This window comes from Mya arenaria, chromosome 4 (genome assembly GCF_026914265.1).
Source record: "Mya arenaria isolate MELC-2E11 chromosome 4, ASM2691426v1".
Lineage (NCBI taxonomy): Eukaryota > Metazoa > Mollusca > Bivalvia > Myida > Myidae > Mya > Mya arenaria.
This window is the reverse complement of record NC_069125.1, coordinates 73,305,694-73,323,556: the sequence shown is the minus strand read 5'-3', so window position 1 is coordinate 73,323,556 and position 17,863 is coordinate 73,305,694. Positions and strand designations below refer to the sequence as shown.

The 17,863-nt window shown below is 35.8% G+C and overlaps 1 protein-coding gene across 2 annotated transcripts; it reads right to left on the bottom strand.

The window, feature by feature from the left end:
- Positions 1–765: 765 nt before the first annotated feature.
- On the bottom strand, positions 766–16,575 carry LOC128231319 (TATA-binding protein-associated factor 2N-like). Of its 2 annotated transcripts, XM_052943976.1 has the most exons (15): positions 16,526–16,575; positions 15,019–15,055; positions 14,560–14,647; positions 14,179–14,320; positions 13,981–14,058; positions 10,246–10,500; positions 9,859–9,916; positions 5,249–5,283; positions 3,974–4,119; positions 2,952–3,081; positions 2,481–2,612; positions 2,088–2,243; positions 1,777–1,875; positions 1,413–1,527; positions 766–1,258 (listed from the first exon to the last, which is right to left on the bottom strand). In XM_052943976.1, the coding sequence occupies exons 1-15, from the start codon at positions 16,536–16,538 to the stop codon at positions 1,222–1,224; spliced, it is 1,521 nt and encodes a 506-aa protein (XP_052799936.1). In that variant the 5' UTR covers positions 16,539–16,575; the 3' UTR covers positions 766–1,221. The 2 variants fall into 2 exon arrangements, with proteins under 2 accessions (XP_052799936.1, XP_052799937.1); XM_052943977.1 differs by lacking the exon at positions 13,981–14,058.
- Positions 16,576–17,863: the final 1,288 nt, after the last annotated feature.

The window sequence follows — 17,863 nt, the reverse complement described above, 5'->3', positions numbered from 1 at the left end:
TTAACTCCAGGTGTGACCTTTGAGGTAGGGTATTGGGTCTTGCACATAACACTTAGTCTTTATGTACCAAACACATGTGCCAATTTATTTTAAAATCCCTCACTGCATGACAAAGTTTCAGCCATGGCACAACAAACTACACCCTGTGCATAAATGCAGCATGACTAGTGTGACCTTGAACTTTGAGGTAGGCATGGGTCATGCACATAACACATCTTTATATACCGAATACATATTGGGTATGCCAATTTATTTTAAAGTCTCTCTGTGCATGACAAAGTTACAGCCGTGACATGACCAACTTTAATGTATATGCATACAATCAGCTTTCTATAATGATAAACCTTTTCGTGTGACCTTTAACTTTTTAGGTAGGGAGGTAGGTCTTCATGCAACACATCGTCTTTATGTATTAAACACGTGCCAAGTAATTTCAAAATCGCTCCACGCATGACAAAGCTATAGCTTTGACATTAAAAACCAGACAGACGAATGAACAGACGGTACAGTTATAATTGGGAAAAATTAATTCTTTACACCACATCTCATAAGGGCAGTAAAACATTATAGTATCGCCAAAAAACAATAACATGAAAGGGCAAGCACCTAGTTCTGGTTCGAAGCTTTTTAGGTATTATTTTATTTATAAAATTAAGCAAGACATTATCTTAAGAATGTCTATGATATACTTGAGCCTATCACTAAGGCATATTTGTGCAGCAGTGTTGACATGCCTTGATTCAGATAAGTAGTAAAATTCTCAAGTAATTGACAAGATTTATTCGCCAAATATTTACAACATCTAAAATGTATACAAGAGGATGTTACATGAAAACATGATTTAAAATGGAAACAAATGAGAGACAAAACACAAGGATGATGTTTAAAGACAATGCTACAAAATATCAGACAGATATTTCCATTGGCAAAACCAATGAATACTACACACAAGCTAACTTAGTCTATCCTTAATCAGGACTTGACACCTTTTCTGTATGACAAATATATCGCTTACAAATTGTTCATGTTTTAATAAAAATAACACATATGTCCATTGCTGTAAAAGTGATTGTTAGGCTATCATGACCCAAGTTTATGTTTAAGTAAAAGCACAGTGGTTTCTGTTTAAAACTGTCTGATGTCGGCACTTTGAGCAGGAGTGGAGAGCTCGTAGAGCAGCCATGTTGACTGTGATGGGTGGAAATATGACTGTATTTATGCCTAGTATGGCCTTGATCGTCTATCATCACGACCTCCCCTGCAACACAAAATTCATGTTAATATGCATCCACTAAAATGGTCTTGAACAAAATCTGTCGAAGAATCATTGAATAACAAATCATAAACTTGAATGTTAAGACTTAAAATTTTAAATATATAACAAATGTTTTAACAAATAATTTTGCATCTACCTGTCACCACCGCGGCCACCACCGTATCCGCCACCACCACGGCCACCACCACCACCACCACCGTAACCGCCTCCACCGCGGCCACCACCTCCACCTCCACGACCACCCCGGCCACCTGAAATACCACAAATATGGTCATAAACACTATCAAACTGCAGACTTTGGATTCTATTTGAGTGCAAATGATACATGTTATACTAAGTTTTGACAGGCAAGATAAGTCAATAACTTCACAAATTGTGACCCAAAAAAATCTCAGATCAGCAAGTTCAGTACAACGATTGTATTGAATGATACAACATGAGCTTTTCCTATGTTCCTGTATTAACACTCCTACAGTATAGTCGAGTGTGGAGAGTCTCACCCCTATCTCTGTCTCCACCGTATCCACCGCCTCCACCACGTCCGCCGCCACCTCGACCTCCAAACCCACCTCTACCTCCTCGACCGCCGTAACCTCCACCTGTGCACACGGGGACCAAATAATGCTTACTCTGTCAACCATGATAATTTCCAACTTCAATGTAGTATAAGTGATAGTCTCTACCTAGAGTGCTTGGCAAATTATTTGTCAAATCTAATTCTTGATGAAGAATAAAGGTTTTGTTTTATACCACTGAATTTGACATTTTTTTCATAAAATATTATATATGGATACTGACAAAATAGACGTACCAAAATCTCCACTATCATCTCCGCCGTCACTACCAGGTTTGGATGTGTTACAGAGGTTGCAGGCGTTCCTCCAGCCAAAGTTGTTGTTTCCGCATGTCTCGTTGGGGCACATCCAATCTCCCTGTCTGGCTGCACCTCTATCACCACCACCACCACCTGGGTAGAAAAAAACAGACAGTTCAATCACTGCAGTTGCAAACCTCACTTTAATTCTAGAGCATTAGATATTTATATTGAATTATGAAACATTCACACAAAAGAAATTGTTTTGCCATTTCAATTTGTCAAGGATAAGTTCATTTCTTGTGCCAAAAACATATACCGCTTTGTAGTTACTATTCCTGCATCAAATAATGTATGCCATAGCTGCAGTATATGCAATGAATGGTTTACCTCCACGTCCACCGCCACCACCGCCGCCACCCCTGGGTGCTCCACGACCCCCGCCCCGACCTCCACTAAACTGGGTGTTAACCTTTCGCTGGGCAATCTGTACCTTGATTATGTTCCCTTGGAAATCTTTATCTGAAAATGAACTAAGTATAGTAGAACAACAGTTTTTAGTACCTGAAACCAGAAAGTACCAGTTAGAGCTGTTACAGAAGTGATGATACACCCAAATGGTACCTGGACACAGGTATGGTTAAATGTCATGTCTAGGAAATAACGTTAGAATTTGTTTTATAAGCACTAATACAAGAAATTGGAAGTGTTCATCTTCAAAGTCTAATCATAAAGACTGCTTGAGTATTAAATCGTTGCTTTTAAAGAAAGTTTGGAATCTTATGAACTATACACAGTATATTGTCAAATTGACCAACATATTTTTACAAACTAAGGTGAAAAGCTTTAAGCCATGCCTACCATTGAACCAGTTGATTGCAGCCTTTGCAGTCTCAGGGTCGTCGTAGGTGACGGTGGCCTCACCCTTCGGCAGCCCGGTGTTCTTGTCCTTGTAGATCCACAGCTTGGGTTTATTGGTCTTCTTGTCAATCTGCAATGTTTATGCTACACTAAATCTTCCATCCATCTCTTTACAATCATGTATTACAAAAATACCTGTTGTAAAATTGTATGTGGCCACTGAAAGGGGCTTTTTTTTCATTTAAACATTGCATAGTACTGTTGTTTTGAGCCGCAATGAAATATCATCAATAAAAAATGTCAAAAATAATTATTTTCTTACGCAAACCAATTTCTTGTCATTGGTGCATCATTTTCTCGACAATTTATGACCATTTGTTTACTCATGTTTCCAAAGCAATCATGGATTTTGTACCGAAATATTTTGACTGCATTAATAGTCTGTGTAAAGGTCAAATGTACCGGTATTAAAAATACAAAAATGATTCATTATTTTTATCTGATTTTATGTTCCATAAAGATTCTGTGTTAAGGAATTATAAGCTAGTTGTACTATTGATACATTAATTTTGCATGTCATTTGAATAATGTGCTTTTGTTACATACGACATCATATGAATGAAGTCAAATTTAGAATTCACAATGCGCCATACATGGTCTCACTTATTAACACGTATCTTGTGATATCAATATGCATTTTTCAGAATTTCTTCCTGAAATATCATTTAATTAAAAAACCATAAAACATTATAATAGCAAATATATGTCTGAAGGCCCAATATTGCGTGATGCGGTTCATATGTATTTAACTATGAAGTTTTCTTGTAATATAACTAAAATCTAAAAAGCAAAGAGTGGTCCTGTCCTGCAATGCAGCTTGTATAGTAGACATGACTTTTGTAGACTTGTAACAGAAAACGGATGTTTCCACTGCCAACAACTAATTGCTATTATTGCCTTATTCATAACTTAAATCGTCAATAATCTGCAAGTTTTGGAGTTGAACAAGCAATATTGTTTACCTTGATGATTCCAATACTGCCAAAGAGTGCTATGAGGTCTTCCTCAACAATGTCCTGTGAGAGGCCGGATACAAAGACCGTGTCTGGGGTCTCCTGTAGCTCCCTGTCACCGCCCCAACCCCCACCTCCACCGCCCCCTCCACCGCCTGCAACACCACACAACATGTTAATGCCACAAAAACCATTCCATCATGTCACCAGAATGCATCTTACTTTTACACTTGGTTATTTTGAACTTTTTTTATGTTGATCAATGGACCTGAGGCCGTATTCAATAATCCCCATAAGTTGAAGATTAGAATCTAAGTATTTTGGCATGTACATGAATATTTAAAGGCACACCACAGAATTTCAAGCCCAAAGTAATGAAAATATAACAAACTCTAATGCACAAATTTGAAAAGAAGAGCATTCTGAAGACAATAATAAAGTTACATCAAGATTGTATTTTAAGAGAAACTTATCAAGACAACTTATTTTGTTGTAACATTATTAGACTGTCCATAAAATATACACAGTACTTGATAATTATACCATCTTAATATCATACATCTTGGTAAATAGAGAAACGTATTCCTAGATTTGTCTTTAAAAGACATAACACATTTCAATGCATTAGCTGTTTAAATTTCTACTATTTTGTATAGCGAGCATGTTCTTGTGTAATTTATCTCAGCTATGATACCTTCAATACCATCATCAATCACTTCGAGTAATCTGCTAAAATGTTTTTCACTAAGAGAAAGTTGTCATTCACTATTTGCAACCTTTAAGACCATCTACATCAACTAAAAACACATGGTCAATATTTTTTTATTTTTTTTTTAAGTATTTGCATACTATGGGCAACGATGAATTACACATATTACTGTATTTTACAACTTTTTTCTTCTCTTTAAGCTTATTTCCTTACCACGATGTCAGAATTCGTGACAGAGCATTTGATTTATACCATATCTAAGGGCTTGTTCAGCAATGAAGTATCTGTACCTTTTAGCCTTATGATAAACAGGATTACTTTTTACCCAAGATACCCATTGCAAGGATAACACACAACCTCACAATAATCTGCATTATGCATTTCCATACTCATTTTTAAAACCACATAAATGGTCAATATTCAGTGTATTCCTATACCTTAATACCTTTGCACAAACAAACACAGATTTTTGAGTTTTGATTATAGAACACCTTCAGTAGTATTAAGTAACAACTGTTCGTTTAGCAGGACAAAGAAATTCAGTACAAATTACGCCCTGGTATCAGGGGACTTACCACCACCGAATTTGTTGAATCCTCCGCGAGCACCACTGGAATGTACAGCAGACATGAGATTCCAGCCCACACTCCCACCCGGCCTTCATACATAACTCAATACCGAACACTTACATCAGTTTCCTTGCAAATACTAGGAATCACCCTCTTATTGTATCAAATCAGGAAAAATGTCTACAATTATAGATGTATTACAATATGATAGTGAATTTTGTCAAGGCATAAAAATGTAAGCAATACCTCAAGATAATTATGTAACAGTCTTGTTTCTCTAAATTTGCGAAGTTTGATGATCATTGATGTTTATTGCCAAAATCTGTCATTAGTTCTGAGGCAGCAATACTGTATTTATACAGTTAAAATCAATAGTATGTCATAGTTTAATATGGCAGAGGACAAATTAAGCGCTAGTTAAGGCCAGGGTGGGAGGGGGCTGCGTTTCATGTGAGTACACAGAATCATCCCCCGGGTTAGAACAATTCATTTCATCACCAGAAGATGCTCATCTCACATCGGACTTCTAACATGTTGCTTAACCCTTCCTTCAAGTCAATTATACCTAGTTTTCATACCACAATTTTCAACCCTTTGCTTCCATTGTTATGAAAGCATCTAAACCAATGGTTCAACTATTTTACCCAACGTGGCTCTGGTACTATCAGGTAAACCCTTTACCAACAATATTGTAAAATCTTGCCTTAATGTGTCTAAACCTACCACTAGTAATTCTACAATGTTATTCACCAGTTACTGTTATCGTTAACATGAACATAATATTTTGGATGCTATGTGGAGTTTCACAACCATAATAAATGTATTTATTGTCAGTAACTTAGATTGCTGATAAGTTTCAATTTGTTAAAACAAATCCAACTGACACATTCAACACAATGGGAGTCTCCTTAATTTAGGCTTAATTTCAGATTTTTTGTTAGCTTGGGAGTCAATCACCTAGTTCTTGTACTGGTAAAGGTAGACTGTAATGGATTTTGCATCAATCAACAATTATCTTTCTTGTCAGTTTCTAAAAAAAACATTAAATCAAAAATTGTTGAGTGTTGCCTTGAATATATTTTCTCATTTGAATGACTTTGAATTTATGTTCAAAGGCTAACTCCATGCTAATGACTCAGACTTTAAATTTGTTAAGTTAGTATTGAAATGGACTCCTATGTAAAACAAGTTCTAATTGTCTCATGTTTAAGCAAAAAGAAAAGAAAAAAAGGAAAAAAAGTTTAAACTGCCTGAAGACCAGAGCCACAAGTTAACACCAGTGTGGGTTTCACCACAAAATAAAACACTTGCCTAGTATTTAGAGACCAACCGGTCCGGTACCCTACCTACAGACTCACTGGACATAAACCACTCAATGTGTCACATTAACATATTACTGCTTTTACCTTATTTAAAACCTTTTGTTTGTTGAGCTGTTACTCATTTTATTTCACTTTTTTTTTCCTTTCAATATTATTTTTGTTGAATGATAATATTAATATGTTAGGTTTTTTTAGCCAAAAAGAGTTACAAACACAGGATCACTTTTCACACTTGTCTTGGACTTGGACAATTTCTTAACCCCTAGTGATGGGCAAACATTTAGTGTAAATTGATCCTGCCAACCATGCGTGTTATTGGCCGACATTCAGTGATAATTGATCCTGCTAACCAGCTGTCTTATTGGCCGACATTTGTTGATAATTGATCCTGCCAACCAGCTGTGTTATTGGCCTACATTCAGTGATAATTGATTCTGCCAACCAGCTGTGTAATTGGTCGACATTCGGTGATAATTGATGCTGCCAACCAGCTTTGCAATGAAAAACTTTCTGTGATTGGCTGAAATTCGTTGATAATTGACCCTGCCAACCAGCTGTGTTATTGGCCTACATTCAGAGATAATTGATTCTGCCAACCAGCTGTGTAATTGGCCGACATTCAGAGATAATTGATTCTGTCAACCAGCTGTGTAACTGGCCGTCATTCGGTGATAATTGATCCTGCCAACCAGCTTTGCAATGAAAATCATTCGGTGATTGTCCGACATTCGTTGATAATTGATCCTGCCTACCAGCTGTGTTATTGGCTAACATTCAGTGATATTTGATTCTGCCAACCAGCTTTGTAATGAGTCAACATTCAGTGATAATTGATCCTGCCAAACATCTGAGTTATTGGCCAACATTCAGTGATAATAGATCCTGTCAACCAGCTTTGTAATGAGCCAACATTCAGTGATAATTGATCCTGCCAACCAGCTGTGTTATGGGCCGACCTTCAGTAATAATTGATCCTGCCAACCAGCTGTGTTATTGGCCGACATTTGACATTTTTCACCAAATTGTGTCCAAGCCATGTGGTTTGGACATGAGAGCAGGAAAAGTGTATGATGAAAAATCAATGATGTTTTATATGGTCTGAAGCAATGATAAATATTTCGATTTCACTGACAATTCCATAAGCCGCTGAAAATAATATAATAAAATATTTGTCTCACTCACACTGATACTAAAAGAGGAACAGGCATACTGAAATGGACACAACTAATTTGTTGCTGTTATTGTGCTCCTGTTTAGTGGACTATTACCTGTTTTCACAAGTAAATCATATTGATGATATAGGTTAGAATGGCACTGCACCATGAAAGTAACTCTACTGCGGTTGAGCCAGGGTAATGTTGTTCAATTTACAGCAGTTCAATAAGCTTGAAGGATTTCACTTCAACCCTTAGTGCGTAGCCACAAAATTTTGATGGCCATTGGCCACAGCCCAACCAAATGGATTGTCCTCGCCTGTATGTACATTTTTTTAAACATTTAACCATTTTGGCGCCATAATTGAAATCATGTGACGGCCAAAAATAGTATGGCAAGTACTCTTACTTATACATTTGGTGCCAAAAGGGTTAAAAATAGAACTCAATTGCCCATTTCAAGTTGTCTTTCAACCAAACCATTTTAAGTGATCTGCTTTTGTGGCAGCAGTAGTGTACACATTGGTTCCTTAACCCTCAACCATAGAAGTATTATCTAGAATTTAAAACCCTTTCATTTAAGTGTTTTACAAATTGTGTTCTTGTCTCCTTCACCTTTTGTGACAGGTTTAACATAAATTACCCACTAATAATACATATATATGTAACTATACTACATTTCATTATATTATTATATTATTCTTCTCGCCAAAATAGCTTCTCTTTTCCACTCGTGGGGGCTGTTATTGATTATTGCATGATTGCCTGATGAAAACAACTGATGTCATTGTGACGAAGATGAAAATGGCTGACGGTGAAGCAAAAGCAACCCGGAGGATTTATCGGTGAAAGAAGTGAAATTAGACTTATCCTAGGAACTCTTTGTTGCTGTAATGAGTGCTACCGAAAACCAGTTTTTACAAGTTTACTGGAATTTTACATCCGGTGCTGGTCACAAAGGGAATTCAAGTTTTGTTGATTTTTTCTCTCACTTTATTCTGTTAATAAATGTCAATTATTTCAGCAAAATGACAAAGGTCATTCAAGCAGATTCTGATGAAACTATTTCTAAGCTTGGTGGAACCTTAGCTGTGCTCGACATATTGAAATGATAATCCCATGTAATCAAGAAATATTTGAACACTTGAAGAATGGAAATGTTGACTTCTAAATGCAAAAAAAACACTGTAACATGTTGGTTACAGCTCTTAAGTTTTTAAAGCCCTTAAACAATTCTTTTTCTAACTGGGGCATTGATCAACCTAAAGTCATGATCAACCATATATTATTTTGTCACAATGAACACTTTCATACAAGTACATGCAAAATACAAATGTTTGTCTGGAAGTTTAAGAATGTTGTTACTTTATGAGTGGATGACAAGACCAGAACATGGGTAAGGCTGTTCATCTTGTACAAATAGTTTGTTTTTTTACCATTGTACACTATGAATACACTGTCTTATTCTGTACTCATTTCAAGTTCTTGTACACTCAACTTTGATAATTTCTATTTTGTATTTATAATGATCATATTTTACCAACTTTCATCCTTGTTTACAGTGGGCAATCTGCCAGAAGCTGTTGAATATAATACAAAAACCTTGAACGATGTGCGCAACCGTATGAATTTCTATCTTAAGAACACCATTTTTACTTGTACACAAGTACTGTTCACCTTTTCATACCTTGCAACAACATTAACAACAACAACAACCACACACTATCTCGGTAAAGATTATTATGTTTAAGCCTAAGTCCAGTGAGTCAATAGTTTTTGTTAACTTAGTAACACATTATTTTTATTTAATACCCCTTGTATTAGCAACCTTGTTAATGTCGCCAAGTCATATACCTGCTAGAATAAAGAAAGACCAGAAATTTGGCATTACATTTGTACATACATGTAAATCAAACATAAACTCAGTTGTACCAAATTGTGATGCACATTCTTGTTACCAAAATTCTCAACCTTGCAGTACATTTTGTGATACATTTGTAATGGGAAACTAACTTTGTGATAAATTTTGAACCAATGATTTCACAACCATGTACAAGGATTAAATTCCACCAATTTTGTTCACCATAGAAGCTTAGTTATTGTATATCTTTATGAGATCAGAGAAACTATAAAATCTCACCCTCCGTATCCACCCCCATCGCCTCCACGGCCACCACCACCACCACCATCTTGACCACCTGTTTGAACATGAAAAACTGCATGTGTTAGTCAAAGCTTCTTAAAGACTCCTCTTCACTTGTAATGGGGAGTTCAAAATTGATCAACATTCTACCAAAGTCTGGTCGACAGTGACCAAACATCCAATGAGCAGACACTCAAGACTAAATTAATCTTTATTATCTGTAACATTTCAAATATGATTTAAAATATTCATTGATTATGCACACCAATCCACAACAAATTATTCAACTTAATCAAGGCAAAACTTGATTTAATGTAGAACTATTGAATGAGACCTTTACTAGATGGTATAGGTGATGATTATTCAAAGAAAGACTTCACTAACCTCGGCCTCCTCCATAGCCACCACCACCACCACCACTGCCGCCCCCGCCACCATAGCCACCTCCTCCTCTCTGGCTCCCATATCCGCCGCCGCCTCCACTTCCTCCTCCACCACCAGCACCACCACCACCACCAGCAGCCTGGCCCCCATAGCCCCCACTCTGTCCATCGTAGCTGCTCTGGCCATACCCTCCAGCCCCACTCTGGCCGTAACCGCTCTGGGCCCCTGACCCTCCACTCTGACCGCCATATCCACCTGAAAGAACATCATAAGTAAGTATGGCTGTAAGCAAAAAAACCTTCAAATTTATGCTAATGCAGCTGGGCGGTTCCAGGGCAGTGCCTTGATGGGTGTCCTAGCAGGCTTTTCACTCTGAAGAACTTGGTTTTGAAGCCTTTTAAGAGCCTAAATTACATTCAAACATATCAGTGCTAGTTGTTATTAAGCATCAGTACTAGTTGTTAAGCCAAACACTTACCTTAAAGTCACTCTTTGACAAAATATATTTATTCCATTAAAACACTGTTAAAAGACAGAACATGTTTTCTTCATACGCCAAATCCTGGATACCCTTAATCATGTTACAATTTGCTTGTATATTAGGATAGCAATTGCTTTTATTTATAGGGATCATAAAATATAGAGACAGCTTTATGTACATTGGGGAAAGACAAAATGTTAGATTGGTTTTCTTATGCACAAAAATAGATTGAAGGCTCAACAAATATGAAGATCAAGATGTAAATAAAATAGAAAACTATCACTAAATATTTACATACTAAAATACATTACAAAAGACATTTTTTTAGAGGAATAATGTATCCAAATTTTATATTTGTTTTGCAACATTGACATTATGCAAAGATTCAGGTTTTTCACCAGAATTATTTTGGTTAAATATACTCAAAACATCTTTTTAACCATTTTTTGTGGGCCTCCAACTTCAACAACAATAGTGTTTGAAACTTATTTGTTAGGGTTTTAGCTAGGCAGTTTTAAAATGGGGCATCCTGCCCTCTTTTGCCCTAATGAGATCAAAAGGAACACAGGGATCGACATTAACCACTGCCAGATTGCCCGGGGCAAGTAATTTTTGCAGGCGGGCAGTAGTTTTTAGAATCTAGCTGCCCGATTGGGCAGTAATTTTTTTTTGTCATATTGGCGACTTTTCTGCTAAAAACATAGTAGTCCGTACTCTCTTTCTTGGAGAGTATTTATTAAACCGAAACTAATTCACTCATTGGTTGTTGACTCGAAAAATCGGGTCAAACTGAGCGCCTCTGACATTTTCATTCAAAACTACGATGGCAAAGACTGCCGAATATTTTCCGATAGAGCTCGAGTAATTCCGTCTAGGTTACAAAAAACAGGCTATGTCATCCGTGAAAAAGACCAGCTATGAAAAGAAACGAAAACGACGCTGGGTCGATTCTTGGGGAAACAATTTTCCTGGACTTAGAGACAGCGAGAATGGTACTTTTGGCTATTTTTCGGACTGCACCAATTTTCGGACGCTCGGTTTTTGGAACTTTACGATTTAACTTTACATTGCGATAAATTGTAATTTACTTCAAAAAAAATGTAAGATTACAAGGCTAAGATAATAAGGGGTTGACTGTTCGTTCTTATAATTCAATTTTATTTCATCCTCCTAGTACTTATATGTGCTTATTGCTTATTTTAATTTTCATTTTGCTATGTGCTAAAGATGATGAAAGATATTAACCTATGTGTGCTTACATGCAAAACCTTAACCAGAATTTCTAAGTCAAATAATAAAGGCCCATAATTTGCATTATATTCAAAAAAAGTGTTACCTTACATCATTAATTTAGTAGGTTATATAGTTGGGAAAACATATCTCAAGTTTCAATGCAATACATGATATATTTTATTTAACCAGAATTTCTAAGTCGAATAATAAAGGCCTATTATTTGAATAAAATGCAAATTAGAATTATCTAACTTGTTCAATTAAGTAGGTTGGATGGTTGAGTACCATTGTATCAAGTCTCAATGCAATACCTCAAGTAGTTGCTGAGATATTAACCTATGTGTGCTTGCACGCAAAACCTTAAACAGAATTTCTAAGTCGAATAATAAAGGCCTAGTATTTGCATTAAATGCAAAGTAAAGTTATCTAACTTGGTTAATTAAGTAGGTTGGATGGTTGAGTACCATTGTATCAAGTCTCAATGCAATACCTGAAGTAGTTGCTAAGATATTAACCTATGTGTGCTTACATGCAAAACCTTAACCAGAATTTCTAAGTCCAATAATAAAGGCCTATTTTTTTCATTAAATGCAACCTAGAGTTATCTAACTTGGTTAATTAAGTAGGTTGGATGGTTGAGTACCATTGTATCAAGTCACAATGCAATACCTCAAGTAGTTGCTGAGATATTAACCTATGTGTGCTTGCATGCAAAACCTTAACCAAGGTGTGACGCCGACGCTGACGCTTGGATGAGTAGTATAGCTCTCCATATTCTTCAAATAGTCGAGCTAAAAATCAAATAACATACAAATTAAACATATTTGGCTGTTGAAACATCAACACAATTTCAAAAATGTTTTGTCAAATTCAAGAGAAATTATTCTTTACGGTGCAATACAATTTGCTCTTTTCTACCTTAGCGCCCTGATATTTTTTTGAAGCACTGGAATGTTTATGATTGTGTATCGACTGAAGGCCTTTGTATAATAAACACAATTTAATTGACAAGTTTGGTGAAGTTGAAATTACTTAATTCTCTCAAATTGAGAGTCTCAATGTCTAAGTTAATTTTTCACACTTTTGTCGCATTCTTTCATCTTAATAGCATCTTTGGGATTTAAAGTCACCATGTCAAGGGAATTTTGACTGTCATTACCATAATAAGTTTTGATGAGTGTACCCCATTTCCCTAGAATATCTTTGCTTCAAATTTACATAATCTCAAAAATCGTCCAGACAGCCATGAAATCTTCAAAAGATTCTCATCCCTGGTACGTAACACAGTTACATACACTTCATATAGCTGGATTAATCAGTTGTCTGACCACACCAGGGCACCATTCTGTTGAGTAATGCTGTAAATTTAACACTTAATACTGTCTGTTTAAATCTGATACTGTCAACTCTGTAGTATTTATGATATGTATCTGAAATAAGAATCTGCCTGAGATTAACCCTAAGGCCTAAAAAAAATATGTTTGGTTAGGGTTACATCCTTTTCAAAAATAGGTAGGGTAGGTAGGCTTTTTTTTTTTTTTTTTTATTAGGCTTTATATAAGAATGTCATTTTCATCATTGGAGAATGGTGTTAAAGTTATCTTCTGTATAAGCATTTAAGGTTTTAAACTACATATTGAAAAGCAAAAAAAATAAGTAAAAAAAAATATATATATATATATATATATATTTTTTTTTTTTTTAGTTTTTCATTTTTTTTTTCAAACTGACTATAAAAACGTTAGGGTCGGCGCCTATTCCGTAGGTAGGGTCGGGTAACCCGAACCAAATGTATTTTTTTTTTAGGCCTAACCAATGTACATTGAATTTTAAACATTTACAAATGCTCAAAGATTCCAGCAGGTCAACAGCAACACACCTTAAAGCATCCAAATACTTACAGTTACATGTAAGTACTGATTTTACAAATATAAAGTTAACAGCATGCCAAATGAACCTTCTACCACTTGCACTGCATCACATCTATTGCCTGAGAAATTATACATGACACTGACACCTACCCTGGCCCTGAAGCTGACCATAGCCTTGTTGGCCCGATTGTTGCTGACCATAGGATCCATATGCCTGGTTTCCTTGTCCTGAAAATTAAGAAAGAGCCACCCCATGAAAACAGCATCCAAAATAGAATAAGAGCTAGAATCTTTGGAAACACACACAAGTGTTGTTACACATCTGTCATAAAGATGTTGATAGATCACCTGACTGTTGTCCATATTGCTGGGAGGCCTGTGATGTCTGGCCCGGCTGCGTCTGTTGGTAGGACTGGTCGTACGAGCCATAGCTGGCTACTCCCTGACTCCCATAACTTCCTGAGCCAGTTCCCTGTTGTCCACTGCCTCCCTGAAACATGCAAAGTTGACTATTCAAGAAACAATTCTCACTAGACATTTATCACTTGCAACTGTTTATTCTTGCTTACAACAATTGAGACTCATATCTCAATAGAGAATAACATGAATGTTAACAATGCAGAGAAAAATGCAATTTAAATACAAAACAACAACAAAGTTTTCTGTTGTTCTTCAGTAAATGTAACATGTTTTTCTAAATTATTCATAAATGCTTTTTTTGTTGCTTACCTGTTGTGTGGAGTAAGCAGCTGCTCCTGGTTGCTGACTATAAGCGGAGGTATCCTGGGATGAGCCATATGCACCCGCATAATTATACCTGAAAATTCATCAATTTTTAGGGCAATGACAGTAGGGTTATTCTTTCTCAAATTGAATGCGCCTGCCAATTTTTACTAAAATAGGGCATTTGTTAGCATCTACTGGCACTGTAGACAATTCAAGCCCTCAAGACAGTAAACATGTGTATTCAGACCGAGGCTTTTTGGCATGCTCTTGCTAAATTGACATTGTCGTTATACTTGTAAAGCATAATAACACTTGTTGCCAACACTTTCTCTTCTCAATTTTAAAGCAAAGCCACTGAAAATTTCAAAAATTGATCAGGGGCTTTCTTCGCTAACCCTAAAATAGCCCTGATGTTATTTATCATGGTACAATAAATAATCCTGATAAATGAAAAACCCATACCCAGTCTGTCCTCCTGTCTGATATTGTGCAGCATATTCTGAAAATATAAATGTTCTTGCTATTTAATGACTTCAACATCTTATAGATGGTATAATGTCTATCATTTATTTGGTTTTGATGGTGTAGTGTTTTTGAGGTCTGTCAGGTTTTGCAGTGTCAGGGTACAACTACCATTACAATTTCCTGTATATTTCTCCACAAAAAGTTGTTTACCCTATTAAAGTTGAAGAGAATACAGACAAATAAAAACATACATATTCTTATAAGGCAGCCTTTAACCTACTTACAACCCAATAAAACAGGGGGCTCATGTGATTCCATATAGATGTATCTCTTATGATTCAACACCAAGTCTAATTTGTGTGTAAAGTAAATATTTAGGGACTATGAATGGGGCAGATAATCAGTCGAAAACAAAAACTGCCAAATGAGAAAATCTGGCAATTTGGACGGAATGCCTGTGACCTTTCAAAGGAATCCACATTTAAAAAATTTAATAAAAATAGATCAGATTCAAAACAAAGGAGACCTTTTGGACACATTAAATAAGAATTCAAAATAAAACTCCCATACAGACACTATTCCAGAACTGTACATACTGGGTAGAGCTGAAAGGATTTGCGAACACAACAGAGGCATAAGATAACAATAGTCCACCTAAATGGCCATCAACGAGCCTTTTGACGCTTTATTTAACTAAGGCAGACTCGAGACGTCCACCATCCAAGCAAAAAGTAGAAAATGGTCCTTGCAAAGAGAATCCTCATGGCCAAAATTTTGTAATAATCTCAGTGATATTTTCAAATTTCTACGAAAATAGTTTTGCTTACTATTAAACACATATTTATTTATGTCATTATGCAAAAAAAAAAAGATGTTCAGATATCATAAAACACATGTGTGGATTGATTATCAAATATTCCGATATCTGTAAAACAGACAGGTTGTGTTCATGTATAAAACGGTATTCATGCCCCAGAATATATTTATGTGAAAATAAAAGGGTATATACTGAACAATTTTGTCATTATTATTCAACATCAATGCATAATATTACTATATATTTTTTCGCCCAGTGTTAAATGGTAGAGAGTTGTAGCATTACAGGGATACATAAGACATGTCAAAATAATAAAAATGTATCCCGAATTGCTCATTATTGTAGCTAAAGACAACAATAGAACTACTAAATACTCTATTTCTATTTGGAGACAATATAAGATAGATTTCAATATAAGTAACTTCACTTAGCCTTTCAAAGGCAACACTATGAGACTCGGGACATGTAAGAAGGTTACATTTAACAGCGAAAGGATGATTTTGAAGAAAACACACGAGGACGGCCACAGGCGATTGTTATGTGACCGCGAAATGCAGCTCAAGTTACGTTACTTATTGCTGAAAAATATTAAGAGGCATCAGTGGATTTACTATATTGTATTTTATCTGTAAGAGATACGATAAAAGAACAACTAGATTTAGTTTTAAGATTTTGAACACAGCTTACGTTGGTCTGCCATTTTTCTTTTCTTATCACGTGACAAATGAACGCGTGCCGCAAAGCTTGCGCCTATTACCTAAAAAGGCTAACTTAAACCAAAATGTGAAAGATGTCATTCATCGCAGGTTTCGTGGCATTTTGGGTACAAAAGTACTCCTTTGGCTAATATCCCATCAACCAATGGGGATAAAAAAAACCTTTGTCTTCAAAATTATGTTTAAGTCACACTTGGGGATGTGACGGGGTCAAGCCATAATGCAGCCATTATAGAGCGCGGGCAGAACTTTATAAACTCAACAACAACAACAACAACAAAATGTAAAAAGCGCACACAGTTTTCAGTTTTTATTCAAAAACTAGGCCCATGTGGGCATCAGTTTTACAAACAAAATACAGAATGCAAAAACATAAATTTGCATGATGAACATACAAGTAGCAGCAAAACTTGAACACATGTATTCACAAATACATTGTCATGATATGTTAATTGAGGAAACATTATATCTACATTATGAAATTATATTTTACCGTACTTCAATGGAAAGGGAAGGCGGGATTATAGTAGAACTTGCATTATAATTCTCACAAAAATAGACAATATAAGAAGGATAGTAGTGTCATTGTTTTGAAAAAGTTGCTGTAAATGTATGTTATTCGGCCTTGGAAAAACGAGGGACATATACTTATTTCTAGCAATACAAAAATGTGAACATTCAAATATATAATGGAATTCGTCACCTAAAGCATGTGTAGGACACAGGTGACAGAATCTGTTACCACCTTCAATATTATTAAATCTACCTTTCTAAAACTTTTGACTACAACACCTATAATGAAAGATCGAGAGACAAAAAAAAACATTTTGTGTAATATCTTTAGATAACTTGTTGAGTTCCATATTATACTCAGGAGTATTTAGATAGTCAAATTAAGTCATTCACTTCCTCAATATTTTCTTTCAGCTTACTTAAATGTTCAGAGCTTCAGAAGAAATTTTAGCACAATTGGCAACAACTTTTTAAATTTAAGGCCCTCGGGGGGAGTTTATTCGGCCGAAGAATTATAAACATTGCGTTTCTCAGAGGGTTCAGACACGGATTCAAAGTTCAAAGCGCATCGTTGTGTGTGGAAAATTCCCTAAACCTGTATATATAGCTATTTTTAACCACCAATGATAAAGCATATAACTATCATATTCTACATTGTTTTGATCATGCATCCACGAACGTGATGTCAAAGTATCATGAAAGTTCTTTTATTTTAACAGTCGCAATTGTTTTTACTTTCACAGATACCGGAAAATGTTTCATAAGCAGGCCTTAATCAAACGTTAAAATTGAACAA